General features: G+C 45.1%; 1 protein-coding gene across 1 annotated transcript in view; it reads right to left on the bottom strand.

The window, feature by feature from the left end:
• The window catches only part of RYR3 (ryanodine receptor 3), a 511,070-nt gene that overhangs the window by 234,582 nt on the left and 261,549 nt on the right, over positions 1-14,939 (bottom strand). Inside the window, exons 14-17 of the mRNA XM_032343182.1 lie at positions 14,181-14,316; positions 11,798-11,893; positions 9,658-9,776; positions 1,603-1,736 (exon numbers count right to left, since the gene is read on the bottom strand). Of these exons, the coding sequence (XP_032199073.1) occupies positions 1,603-1,736; positions 9,658-9,776; positions 11,798-11,893; positions 14,181-14,316 (485 nt within the window). The remainder of the gene's footprint in view (positions 1-1,602; positions 1,737-9,657; positions 9,777-11,797; positions 11,894-14,180; positions 14,317-14,939) is intronic.

The following is a 14,939-nucleotide window of genomic DNA, read 5'->3' on the forward strand; positions in this document are numbered from 1 at the left end:
TGGGTAAAACATGCGAAAATGTTGCGGAGCTGTGTAACTACAGACCCTTGTTTCTTTCTTTAAGTGGAAGAACTAATTCACTCAAGTCCCATCTCCTGAGGAATTGGTCCAAACATCCCTATTCTCACAGCAGCAGCTTTTCAACTAAGCATTACTTATAAGAATGGCCTCTTGAAAGCATTAAAAATCACTACTAGAAGAAAGCAAGACAAGAAAGAAAGAAGGAAAGAAAGAGAGTGAGAGAGAGAGGAGAGAGAGAGAGAGAGAGAGAAAGAAAGGGAAAGAAAGAAAGAGGGGGAAAGACAGACAGATGCCAAGCAGAGAAAGACAAATACTGCATGCAACTTCTTATATGTGAAACAAAAAAAAAAAAATTCAAACTCCTAGAAACAGAGAGTAGACAAGTGGTTGCCAGGGGTTGAGGAGGAGGGTGGGATTAAGAGAAGTTAGTAAAAGCAAACAGACTTCCAGTTATAAGATGCATAAAGTCCAAGGATCAAATTATACCATGGTAACTGTAGTTGATCAACTAACACTGTATTGTACAACTGAACTTTGCCAAGAGAGTAGAACTTAAATGTTTTCACACACACAGAAGAGGTAAATACGTGAGGTCAAGGATTTATTAATGAACCTATGGGGCAAACCCTTTCATGTATATGTTTACTAAATCATCACATTCTACACTCTAAATAACTTACAATTTTGTTCGTTAATTATGCTTCAATAAATGAAGCTGAAAAAAAAAATAAAATTCAACCTAAAAAGGCAAAAAAGGGGAGAGGAGAACAGAAGTCACTTTTGGCCAACTTGTTACGGGCTAGAGGATTTCATATATCCAGTAAAATGGTTAGAAGCTCAGAAGAAAGCATTTGGAGCTTCTCTCCAATTGGAATGCTATTCTTAGATGTCCACTCTTCTGTGCTGGGGGCTGTGCCCCATTCTGGGTAGGCAACAGAAAACCAGACAAGTACCAAAACAAAGTCTATGTGGATGGGTCAGGTCTTCTCTGCACTTCAGAGAAGTTCTTTCCTCACCATGTAGATTAGGGAGTGAGCCTAGGCAGAAAATTCCTCAAGAACCTTAGGCCTGCCTGACACAAGGCCAGTGAGTTCACATGACTTCCATGAGCTGCATTACAGACCAGCAGGCTAGGATTCTGTGTGAGCCCAGGATGTTCATCCTGGCCTTGGCAGATAACCCTTGGGTCAATGATGATGGGCCATAGGATGCAAGAAACCACAGGATCAACATAAAACATCCATTCTATTAAAAGATTTTAAGAAAAAAAAATGTGGTTTATTAAAATAAAATTGAATACGTTACAAAGAATGTACAAGATCTATGTTAAAGTAGAACATGCAACATGGCAGACCACTTCTGGTCAAATTCCTCAGCCTTCAAAGTGGAACATATACTCCACTGAAGTTTGAAACTCTGTGAAAGGGGTTGGAGTACAAGGCCCTAAAACAGTACACATCTGTCCCTATCTCCTCTCCCACACCGACCTCACCAGGAATATGATGGGTAGGCAGCGCTAGCCCTCTTCCTTTCCTGTCTGGAAACAAGATGGACACTTTGGGATGACGGTGGAGGCCTTACCTGGTCACATCATTAATTAGCCGTGTCTGCAGGAGCAAGTTCCTCCGGGGCAGCAAGTTGTCACAAATCAGATTCTGGTTGGCTCTGACAGCAACCCCATTGCAGAGACAGAGGGAACACAGCACGTCCAGAACCTGCAACAGGATACATCCCCCCAAACCTCAGAACCACCAGGAGGGCACTGTGGGCAGGACTTGACTGCCAAGATGCAGGAAGGAAGCAGGCCTCCTGAAGGAGGGGACTGGTGATGATGAGGCAAAGCAGAGGGCAAAGCAGAAGATGACACCCTGCATGCCCTCCCCAGCCCTGGGATAAATGTGACACTCCTCAGGTACTCCCCGCTGTCCTAAAGGAAGAACAATTAGTTAACCTGTAGGAATCAAGATCCTGAGTCTCCCTCAGTTTACTTACAAAAGCCTTAGCAATAGCATCCAAAAGGGAATGCAAATACAATTAAATGTCTTTATACCCTGCAGCCCATTCACAGATACTTGAAGTGGGCAGAGAGTAGAATATTTCTCCAGGAAGTTCCCCACTATCTAAATGTTAATGCCTTACTAGAGAGGTCAACAACCTTAATTTGACAATGGTAAGGCTTCTGGTATCCCGTGAGTCTTTAGTATGTGAAAGTTCTTTTGGAAAACTCCCTTTTCCCTTACCTTCCCCAACCCCATAGGATACAATCAGTGCACAACATCACAACTGAAGTGCAGCTGTGCTTTCTGCCCACAGATCCTGTCTCCTGTGCTGTAATAAACCACCATTCTCTCAAGAATTCTTTCTTGGTCATCGGCTCCCAACTCCACCCCACCGTACCTCACCTCTATTCCAAAACTCCATCAGTGACAAGCCGGAGGACCTATTCCAAGTCAAGGGCACCCCACCTCCCTCACCAGGCATCAGTGAGCCATGTTGGAACCTGCTGCCTCTTAGGAAATGAAGCTGGCTTTCTTCTAACCTCTCTGCCCTCATCTTAGCCACCCTGCACCCCCCAAACTAGGTGTGTTCCCTGTAATCACTATTCTGCTCAAGCAGGCGGGAGTCTGAGCTCTGAAGACAGACTGTCTAGGTTACTATCCTAGCCACGGCAGGACTAGGCTGAGATGAGGCATCGAGAGTGCGAAGTCCAGGCTTGACACTCTCTTGGAGTCGTGCATGAGCAGGGGCAAGCACTAGAAGGGCCTTCACTGGCTTTAAGCCTAAGTTTGTGCTCCCACCCGGCCTCGGCAGCTCTCGGTGCTAGCATTAGCAGGCACGCATACAACTCTTTTATGAAAAGCACCGTTGAAAAGAAAACCACAGACCCAAAATGGCATCGCTTAGATTAGGGTCCCATGTCAGTAAACCAAGACTCACTACGTAACCTAATAGCAGTTTCAAGCACCTAGGAATGTAACCTTTAACCAGTCAATATGGAAAGTTCCTGGTCAGCTCTAGGAAGTTCCCTGATACACGCCATCTGTTCCCCTTAGGAGGGCGACACTGCGTAAAACAAATGGATTCTTTGCTAATAATCCCCCCCCTCCACCACTGCCCTCTACCTTAAAGAAAAACCTTTCCTTCTCTGTAGTCCTTTGGAGCTCCCCTCTACTGCTAAAAGGGATGCTGCCCAATTCATGAATCAGTTAATAAAGCCAATTCAATCTTTAAAATTTCCTTGGTTGAACTTTTGTTATTTAATAGCACTAGACTCCCTTTCGGCCAAGGTCATGTAGCAGGCCTGGGAACCTCCGGTAGGTCAGCAGAGCGGATAAGAGGGCAGATCCCAGTTCTTGGGTCTCTGGCTGTGATAATGTCAAAATTCATTAAGGTACCCATCTATTCCCACAAACTGGTATTCAAAAACCTTCTACGCCTAGAGGGAGAACAGAACTTTCAAGAGCCCAAATGGCCCTCGAAGCTATGAGACCAGTCACCAAGCCACTTCTCCTCTTTGTTTTCCAGCTAAGCTAGAAATGGAAAGAGCCCCCCTGCCTCCCACCCACTGTCTCCTTGGGCTGTATCCTCTGGCATTCCAATTTTGTGTTCCTGTATTGACAGAGCAAACTGTGCTGGGCCAGGCCCGGCTCCTCCCTCTCTCTCCTACCAGGAGGAATGTGCAAACAGCAGTCCATAAATAACCAGCACGAACGCCAGTGGCATCTCAGTCTTTCAAAGTGGCCGCTAAGACTCAGCGCTTAGTGGGGTTGGATGACTCCAGGTTGTTGGCATTAGTATCCATAATTCTCACAAACCAATTTTCTACCTGACTCCCTGAATGTCAATTCCGCTCCAGAGTAATACAAAGCACATTTATGGGACAAGTAGCAAAGAATCCCAACGGCGCTCTAATGGAGAACCCTCACCACTGGTGCCCTGTGAAACATATTGACCGTGGAACTGGAAATCCAGAGGATAATTTCTCATTCTAAGAAAAGAGCCATAGATGGTCAGGAAATTAAATACTTATGATCCAGCCTATCACACATTGTCATCCATCCTGCCTCAGAGTGAAGGTTCCGGGAGCTTTGCTGTCAGAGCCAGAGGGAGAGCCGAGCTTAATCCACACACAATAGGAAAAACCAGGAGGAAAAAGGCTCTGTGAGAAGCACTAGATGAACAGAGTGTCTCACCTCTAAATAAATGATGCCACAAAGCAATGGGGCTGACATGGTTTAGGCTTTGTTTTATTTTAACTTTATTTTTTTTAATTTATTTTTAAAATTTTATTTATTTGACAGAGAGATCATAAGTAGGGCAGAGAGGGGGAAGCAGTCTCCCTGCTAAGCAGAGAGCCTGATGCGGGGCTTGATCCCAAGACGCTGAGATCATGACCCGAGCCGAAGGCAGAGGCTTTTACCCACTGAGCCACCCAGGCACCCCTGTTTTAACATTATTTTTAAATTTAAATTTTTAAAAGGTTTTATTTACTTGAGAGAGAAAGAGAGAGAGAACACAAGCAGGGGGAGCTGCAGAGGGAGAGGGAGAAGCAGACTCCCTGCTGAGCAGGGAGCCCCATGTGGGGCTCAATCCCAGGGCCCTGGGATCATGACCTGAGCAGAAGGCAGACACTTAACTGACCGAGCCCCCCAGACACTCCTAAGCTCTATTTTAGAAGGCATTTCTCAGGGTAAAATAGGGGAATGGGGCCAAACTTTTTTTTCTTAAAAAGCTTAAATGGGTTCTTTTAAAGGTGAAGGGAGTGTAGACAACATGAGCCCACCACAGGGGAATGCACAAGCATTGAACCTAGGGGTCATATATACTTCTGATGGAGAGGGACGTGTGGCCAGCTGTGGCAGGTACTGCTCAGCAGTCACCACATTCCATTTCCTTCTAGTCCTGAGCCCACAGGGGCTACAATTCCCAGCCACCCTTGCAGGGACGTGGCATCATGTGACTGAGTTGTGGGCACTGGAAAGTGAGTGGACATCACCTAAAACGTCTACATAGTCCCTCTTGCACTCACACTCTCTTTCTAGCGGGATGTAGAGATTAGGAAAGATACCAAAGTCTTACTCCAACTGTGACCCAGCAGTACTAGCATTACCTAGGAGTTTGCCAGAAATGCAGGGGTTTAGGAGCATCCCCCGACCCCTGCCAAACTTACCAGCTGAGTACCTTCATTTTAACATGATGGGTAAGCACAGTGCCTTCTGAGAAGCCCTGTTCTAAGGGATGAAAGGACTGAAGCCCTCCCACTGAGGGGCCTAGGGCTGTGATGTGGAAAAAGCAATCTTCCTTATGAGAATTTGGGGTTGTTCATTTTAGGAGTTAGGCTTCTATCTATACCCTGGCCCAATGTGAGAATTTCCCTGGCTCATTCTGTGGAGGCCATCAGCTTCTGCTTGTCATCCTGTTCTGTTACTGACACCTCAGTTCATTCAACATCCTCCCCGTTTGTTTTTTAGCTCCACTAGTCTCTACCCCAAACACAGGCTTATGGGGGAATTCTCCTTTAAAAATAAATACCTACTGGGTGTGGTGCATAAACAATGAATTTTGGATCACTGAAAAAAAATTAAATTAAGAAAATAAAAAGAAAAAAAAATACCTACTGTATATCCATGGAAACCTCATTTGGCTGTTGCATTCTGTCCATAAACAGCTCCATGCTAAAATGTATTTATTCTGTGTAAATGCTATAAAGATGCTAATTGTACTTATTCTGTGATTTTTTAAAAAATCAAGTCCTAGATTGGAAAATGAGGATTTTGAAGCCTCTGAGGAACATGTTTTTTTTTTGTTGTGGATGTGAACCAGGTGGCTGGAAATATTTCTTTATTGCCTTGGCTGCCTGGGAGCTCAGAGATGATTCAGCAACTTTGTGGGAGTTGATGGTTTGCTTACCTGTGTTCTATCCTTCCCCCAACCTAGGCCAAACCTTCAGTTCTGTTCTATACTTTCTCAGGACCCATGATGATCCTATTTTACCATACACATTTTTTTTTTTTTTCCACAAGTGGCTCCAAATCCTTACAGAAAAACAAAAAACAAAAAAGCCAAAAGCCAACTTTTATCTGGGGTGTCTGGGTAGCTTAGTCAGTTAGGCAGCTGCCTTCAGCTCAGGTCATGATCCAAGGGTCCTGGGATGGGGCCCTGCATGGGGCTCCCTGCTCAGCAGAGAGCCTGCTTCTCCCTCTTCCTCTCTGCTTACTTGTGCTCTCCATCTTTCTGTCAAATAAATAAAATCTTTAAAAAAAATTTTACCTGTGCCAATGTTGAGGAGATCTGGAGTAAGGTAGGTTTGGGCACAAATAAAAAGGTCATATTGTATTTTTATTATCAAATGCTTAGTCCATTTTTATTATCAAATGCTTAGTCAGAAGATGACTTACAGGGTTTGATAATTTTTCTTTTTATCAAAAAATAAAATCAGTGCTACTAACAGAGAGTAAGATGGGAATGGACTCTGGCTTGACTCATTCATTCTTTTTATTCATGTATTACACCTTTAACAAACATGGATCAAGTGCCTGCCATGTATAACATAAGAGCCTGGCACTGGGAGGAATGCAAAGTTGGTCACTGCCTTGAAGGATCTTCGAGTCTGTGAGAGACATCTATGTGTAGGAAGGGCAGAGTGGAGCCACCAAGTAATGGAGTGCTAGCTGCATAAGATTTGAAATGGGGACACCATGTTCAACTGGAACCAGAAAAAGCTTCATGGAGGCAGTGGCATTTGAGTAAAATATTGAAAGGCAGACAGAACTGTGATGGGTCCTGGAAAACTAAGAAGTGAGGCGATAGGGAGCAATCTGCAAGGGCCAAGTCACGGAGAGGTCGAGGGACAGAGGACCCTGAGAGAAAGGCATGTTCCCAGTGTACACTTCTCTATCCTTTTCACTCCAAAGATTGGGTTCTTTTCTTCAAACTTCCTGATCTTTGCTTGATCATGATTTAGATGAGTGGCAATGTCTTCCATGGCAGGCAGAAGAGCTAACAAGTGAAAAATCTCAGAGGCGAGGAAGCATACTAATGCCACTACTGTAAACACTCTCCGTTCTCAACTTGCAATTAGAGTTGGAGTGGCACAAAAAGGGGCTCATCAAACCCATGAGATGTCCAACCCTTTTTTTTTTTTTAATAAAAAAAGAAAAATGTCACGACCCTGAAGACCATGGATGGACCCATAGGGACATTCAAATTCCAGTCTCAGAAATGTTAGCTTGTATAAAAATGCCTTCTACTTACAAATTCTTCTCTGCATGGTTTTGTATTTAGAGAGCTGTAAAAATAAGAACACAAAATTAAAAATATTCCCGCAGAACATGCGGACCCCAAAGAACAAGCTCAGAGAACGCAGTTTGAGAAACACTGGGAAGAATGTGAAACTGTGAGTGGGAGACCCAAAGTCTGGTTCTAGTCTGTCATGAATTAGCTGTGTGGCCCCCTGGCAGGTGGCTTCACATCTCAGGGCCCACGTGCCATCCCTGCTTCGGCCGCTGTCAAGTGGAAATGAGAACGCTACTTCCTGGGGTCATCCTGAGGACAAAGGAAAACACCTGTGAACTCGGAGGGCAGTACCTGGCATTTGTCAAAGGCAAAATCAACGATCACGATCGTCATCGTCATCATTACTGTTGCCGTTATTGGAAGAGCTGGGAGGTGCCTGGTGGTTTGAAAATGCTTTATATTCTCAGTCCCTGTCTTCAAGGAAAACTAAGTGAAGAGATCAGACACATGTGAAAACCCAGGACTTGAGAAAAAGAAGTGGTCTGAAGAGCAAGACACTACACGTTGGTATTTTCCAAGCAAAGAGAAAACATCCCAGCAGAAGTCTGGCCTTTCCGTTGTTTACCAAGCTATGCAAGGAGCCCTGGTGATGATCTGAGACAGATTTCTCTTGGAAAACAAATTTTATCCACTCCCATCATTTTTAAGGGAAGGTCTGAATTCATGGCAAGCCAACCTTCATCCAAAAATCCACCAAAAGACAAAATAGGGATCTATCCCCGAGGAGCCTTTTATGTACCTAGAACATACTGCCTGAAGTTTCCCAACACCACCGGAATTTCTCAAACAGCACCCTGGCTCTAGGAGATGAAAGGCTGCTCTGGTAGTCCGCAGGGATCACATATCAGCCCAGTTATTGATTTGTAGCAAAGTCCTTTGGCTCAACTTGGCCTCCCATTTCTCCACTTTGGAATGGGCCGAATAGTCATCCACTTGCCACCAAGTGCCATCCATTACACGCTTTGTGGCTTCTGGCTCACAGAAGCCATAACAAAGCTGGTTATTCATTAAGCACGTTATGTGGTATGATCACAAAGAAGACCCAGGAGCAACGAAACGAGAGAGCAGCTTTTCTCCCGTCAGTGGGCTCCCCTTGACATCTGTATGTACCTCATGGCTCAGACCGCGTGTTACTTGGGTGCTTATCAATTACTCTTATTATGCTTTGCAGACAGGAAGGAACAGATGCGGGTCTGATGCTGGAGCCTCCTGCCTGCCTTTGATTTACCACATTCAGGAAAGCAATTACAGGAGCCACATTCTTCTTTCTCTTCTTTGCCAAGCAATTCCACCGATACTAAGGACCATGGCTTTCTTGCTTCCTACGGGAGACACACCTCAGCGAAGCTGCGGAGGCTCACTCTCCCAGACCCTGCTGAGAGTGTCTCAAAAGAGTAGTGCCCCCAGATGAGGAGGCCCAGCGACCAAGCTGAGTTTTCTCCACTGTGTAGGTGCACAGCTGCTGCCCCTTATGTCATCGGCTCTTGAAATACTCTCCCTCAGCCTGAGGACCCCCCAGCTCACTCATTCATCAGCGCAGTACCCGCCCCCCCACCTGGCTACAGGGCAGATATTGAAAGCCCAAGAAAAAACACATTTTAATAGACCTTCTGTGCAGACTGTTCTGTCTAAGACATAGAATTCCATAAAATTAGAGAGGCAGAATTTTAAGGCATCTCAAAAAATCCATAGAGCTTTCCACCTTAGTAAATGAAGTGGCATTCTCTCCATTGCGCAGAGGGTATCACTGAGGCCCCAAAGCACACAGCTGTTTTGTATCAAAGGGAAGGGCTGGCAGCTTCAGTCCTCTTGCCTGCTCATGTAGATTCATTTACATCACACAGTTTGACTCAGGATAAATCGGATTTCATTTATGAACAAGCCAGTTGCCAAGACATCCTATACTAGTCTTATCTGATTTTTGTGTATCTTCTTTATACAGCTTGGTATTAGCTATTCCGGTACTGAGTTCCTGGGCTGAGGGTGGGAGCCAGTCCTGCAGCTGGCCTTGCCCAGACCCTCCTAGCTCAGTGCCTCCCCCTCGTTGGCTGTGTGCTCAGGGCTGAAGACAATGACCCGGGCTTGGAAAGTGGAGACACAGAGAGAACATGCAAGACCCAGCGTAACTGTCTGGCTTGGAGTGTGCTCCTAGGTAAGGAAGGCTCTTTCGGAGCCTCGGGTTTCCCAAGGTCAACTCTTCTCCCCCACCCCCACCCCCCAAATCAAAGCCAAGAAAGAGATTCGTCCACATGCTCTCAGTAATACATACTGCTTATGAAGCATTGGGGAGGGAAATGTCAGGTTAAGTCCATCATTGCTTGGGTTCTTTCTGATACCTACCTTGTGATTCCGCCCATGCTTATCCAACAGGGAGATGATGGACTTGATGTGGCCCTCGGCTATCAGATTTAAGGCTTCTGGGCTTTCAATCAAGATGCAGTGCAAAACTTCCAAGATACCTGCATGAATGTCACAAAAAATCAGCCGGACATGAAATGACCATCATCTAGAAACCTAAATTATGAGAAAAGACCATCCTGAGGGGACAGGATATTATCCGTTCCTTGACTGTATTAAACATCTCCAGCCAGAAGAAAGACTGTGGCCGTGTCTGGCAGACTTCAGGAGCCTCGGCAGCCTACCTTGTCTGTAATTTAGAGGGGAGTTTTGTTTAGCACTGACCGTACCTCCCTTCCTCCTGGACAAAGATATGCATCCTTCTATGTCAAAATACAGAGAAGCAGCAGGTGAAATAAGCCAGAGAAAAACAAATACCAGATGACTTCACTCCTACGTGGAATTTAAGAACTAAAACAAAGAAAAAAGAGACTTGACTATGAAGAACTAGTGGTTACCAAAGGGAAGGTGGGTGGGGAAGGGGTGAAGACTGCATCCTGAGGAGCCCGGAGTAGAGCGTGAAATTGCTGACTACGTTCCACACCTGAAACTGATATGACACTATGTCAGCCATACTTCAATTAAAAAAAGGAAAAAATGGGACGCCTGGGTGGCTCAGTTGCTTGGACGACTGCCTTCGGCTCAGGCCATGATCCCGGAGTCCCGGGATCGAGTCCCGCATCGGGCTCCCAGCTGCATGGGGAGTCTGCTTCTCCCTCTGACCTTCTCCTCGCTCATGCTCTCTCTCACTGTCTCTCTCTCTCAAATAAATAAATAAAATCTTTAAAAAAAAAAAAAGGAAAAAATTATAGAGAAGTGACTGTAAAAATTGAATTCTTAATTTGGTCAAGCCAAGCAACACCTAAGTTTAAATATATCTAAACAAGCAAATGCCCAGTTGAAAACATATTCTCAAGATCCTTCAAGTAATTTAGAAAGTATCTGGAGTTTTCCGTGAATGAGAATTTTTCTGAGAACCACCCCAGAAATTATTTTCATTTCATAATGCACTGCTGTATCAAGCAAACTATAAGCGTACCGAACGAAGACTACTTGTTTTGCTCCTTTTCTCGGAATGCTGTGTGGTTTTTCGTATTAAGTGAAAACTGAAGAAAAGCTAGCTGGTACCCCCAGAGCCCGGCACACACAAGGGCAAAGCACCATGATGGAAATATAAGGGAAGTGGTTGGCCTATGTCCTTATTGGTTTTACTGAGAAAATTCCGCTTGGTCTGTATTTCTCGAGGCTTTTATAAATTACTATGAAATATAATCTGGCCCATGGAGGAGGCACTGAAGAAGACGGAGGCTTGGGAAGACAAAGGTGTAGGTGGATGGATAGTCCTTAAGAGAGCTTTCCTTTGGTCTGTCTGTTCAAGCTCCAGCCATCTCTAGACAATGAAAAAAGCATCAAACCTCTCAGTATCCCAGAGAGGGGCCCACATTTGTCATGTCCACTCATCTCTGAGGAAGACAACTGCTGAGCCTTACCGCAGCCACTTAACCATGATAAACTCTCCCTGGCTCAGATTCTCTGTGAGTCATCAAGAAGGGTTGTAGATAGGGCATCAAGGGTGATGGAGGTTGGCAGCAGGGGGGAGAGAGGGACAATCATTTCCTCCTCTCCCATGGTCATTGTTCAGTCTGCTTCTGACCAAACAGTCAGGAGAAGCATGTCCAGAGAGGATTTAGAAACCCAGAGAACAAGAGTGCAGGCAGCAAGGGAAGAGACCAGGAAACTGAGTGGGGGATGGGGAGGGGTGGTGGCGATCAAAAGATCCAGGGGGTGGAGATGAACACACAAAGTAAAAAATGAAACAGAAAAGGAAATCACTGAAGTCTAGCTTACTGTTGTTAAATAAAGCCAGAGCGAAGCCAGGAGGATTTAGGACTTTCTGTTTGTTGGGAGTAATTATTTGCAGATTGTTGTTGATTCAGTGGAAGAAAGAATTATTCAAGGATTCAACTTTTTTACTCTTTCTTTCTTTCTTTCTTTCTTTCTTTCTTTCTTTCTTTTCTTTCTTTCTTTTTTACACAAAGGGGGAAAACCCCACCTTCTGCAGTTGCTTCCTGCCACTTCTTACCTGAGGAAGATTCTAGTCTGTCCAGTTTGCTGATTAGCCAATCGAGGTTGTTGGAGAATTGAGCGCAGTTGTTTCTGTTTCCACGAATGAGAGCAGCTGCAAAGAAGGAAATGTTTGAGCATGTAGGTTAAAGGACACGGGGATGAGCATAAGAATTTGGGAAGCTGTCAAATACTTAACTGCTTAGCAACTAAAAGGAACTGAGTGTAACAATCTTCCCCTTCCAAGCTCTTGGATACAATTGTTCCTATATTTGGAAGAGTAAAAATCTACCATTCACTCAAATATTCCAGAGAATTTATGCACTGAACACCTGTCTACTTGCTGGGAACAGAGCAGTATGAACACAACAGCAAATCCCCTGCCTTTATGAAGAAGGTGAAAGAGACAATGAACACACAAATTCTTAAAATTACTTCAGATAGCAACAAGCAAGAAAAATATCTGCTTGGTTACTGGTTTAAGAACTCCATTCTTTGCAGTGTTTTCTTAACCCTAGCTAGAGATTTGCAATTTTCCATGGTAAGGGAGGCATCCCAGTGAAAACAGCTGGGAAATTTGGTTAAACTAATAGGCGAATAATAAGGAAATATGAAACTCTAAAATATCTAAGTCATATCAGCATGTGACAATGATTCCCAAAGTGTGGTCCCAGGACTGGAATGTGTCATCTGAGAAATTGTTGGAAATCCAAATTCTCTGGCCTTACCCCAGATTTGAATCTGAATCTGAACCTCTGGGGAGGGGACCCAGCATCGGTGTCTTAACCAACTCTCCAGTTGATTCTAACGCCTGCTCATGTTTGAGAACCACTGGTAGATGATATTGCTAAGGGAGGGAGAGAATTTGCTATCAGTAGATTTTCACCAAGCTAGACCCAGCTAACAGCCCTCCATAGACCTGGCCTCTGCCACAGACCCATGTAAACTGGGCCCACACACTTGTTCTTTATGCTTTTGGTTTTCAAAGATAGGTTTTACAGATGCTTGAAAGATATTTGGATAAGGAAAGGACTTCCTCCGGACCTCTGCTTTGTATCTCCACAGTTAGAGGACGGCCGAATTCAGTTGAATTTCCAGGTCAGCTGCAACAAAGGGGTTAAGCACAGGGTGCTGGGGGGGGGGGGTCAGCTGGCCTCACACCACAGTTCTAGAATTTACGACATGTATGGCCTTAGGGAAGTTATGACATTTCTGAGCATCAGTTTCTTCTGATTCACGACTAAACGGGTAACAGTACCTACACCTCAAAGTGTTGTTCCTTAGATCAAAAAGAGATATTCCACTGCTTGGCACAAAAAGCTCAGTAACTATTAACTACTCCTGTTGTAAAAATTACTGCTGAGTTAGAGCCTTACCATTACAAAGTATTATAGTTGGAAGGGATTTTACTACAGCGGTAGTCCAATCAGCCTGACCCTTGACATCGAGAATGTGCCCAACCGGATGTCCTCAGCTCCCCACTGGCCCACTCACCTTTCTGTGAACTTCCTCTAAGTTCACAGAGGGAGATACACTCAGAGCAAAAGCCCAAAATGCTGCTTCATCGTCTCATCTGGGCAACTACCAGGGGCCACCTTCTCACACAGGCCCATACTGTCTTCCACCACCTCCCTCCCCCAGTGTGGTGCTTTGGGCCCATGTGGGGGTGCTGGTTACCGCAGGCCCCGGGACATCACCCCCTGTCCATGCTGTGAGAAGAAAGGCTGGGTGCTGGAACTTCTTCACTCTCCACCTTTATTCCCTGAACAAAAGGAGATAACGAACAGGCCAAAGCACCAGGAATCAGGACTGCCTGACAAGTGGCCAATGAGAGGTCAGAGAGCTGAAAAGAGGAACCATCCTTAATGTGCAGATGTCCAAGTCTAAACGTGGAGGGCGCTGCAAACACGTTCGAGTCTTGTTCCCTCATTTTAAAGAGGAGGGACTGAGGTCCAGAGAGACGAAGTGACTGTCCACGGTGTTATGGATGGTTTTGGCAAGACTGATCCTCACCTGCTTTCACTCTCTGCTGACTTCTTGCTCTAAGTGTGGAAAATACAATAAGCTGCTGGCTAACAGAATGTATGGCTGGCTAACAGAATCAAATGTTTAGAAAAGCCTTCCAAGTGGAGCCTGGGTGGCTCAGCTGGTTAAGCGTCTGTCTTTGGCTCAGGTTGTGATCCCTGGGTCCTGGGATCGAGCCCTGCGTGGGACTCCTTGCTCAGCGGGGAGTCTGCTTCTCCCTCTGCCCCTCACCCTGATCGTGCTCTCTCTCAAATAAATAAACAAAATCTTAAAAAAAAAAAAAAAGAAAAAGCTTCCACGAATGGGGCTAGATGACCATCAGCCATGTAGAGACGCCCCCTCGGAAATCTTCCCAGGGAGAGGCTGTGTGTGCTTACCGAGCAGTTTGTAGAGGAGGTTCAGGATTTCCTTCCAAGCCATGCCACTCTCCTCCCTTGCGATCCCCGCAAAGTGTGCAACACTGTTGTAGATATTTAAGCGGTCAATGCAGTTTAACACAAGGGCCAACATTCCCTGTGAAGGACAGATGGGGAGAAGATGAAAGCTCCCGATTAAGAAAGCAGGATTCTGATATATGAAACAAGATGGGATTGGGAGGGAGACAAACCATAAGTGACTCTTAATCTCACAAAACAAACTGAGAGTTGCTGGGGGGAGGGGGGTTGGGAGAAGGGGGGTGGGGTTATGGACATTGGGGAGGGTATGTGCTTTGGTGAGTGCTGTGAAGTGTGTAAACCTGGTGATTCACAGACCTGTACCCCTGGGGATAAAAATATATGTTTATAAAAACTAAAAAATTAATTAAAAAAAAAAAAAAAGCAGGATTCTGTTCTTTTCCCTCCCAGGTCATTCACATTTTATAGCTGATGACGCTAATGTGCACACAGACCATCACATGCCAGTTTGGATTTTGTTTTCTTCCTAAAAACAAAATATACATTCTTGTGCCTCAGAGACATGAAATAGCATCCATATGGCCGGGGGTTGGGGAGAGGTGGGAATTAGCAGTTTCTTCATGACAGGTTTGCCCCCGTGTCTTTAACTCCATCTAAGGACATATCGAAAGTGGGAGCATGAATGAGGCTCCCAAAAGCTTGCTTTGGGCCTGGCATGAAATGACTCTGACTCCCCCAGCA

The sequence above is a fragment of the Mustela erminea genome, chromosome 5, assembly GCF_009829155.1.
Source record: "Mustela erminea isolate mMusErm1 chromosome 5, mMusErm1.Pri, whole genome shotgun sequence".
NCBI lineage: Eukaryota > Metazoa > Chordata > Mammalia > Carnivora > Mustelidae > Mustela > Mustela erminea.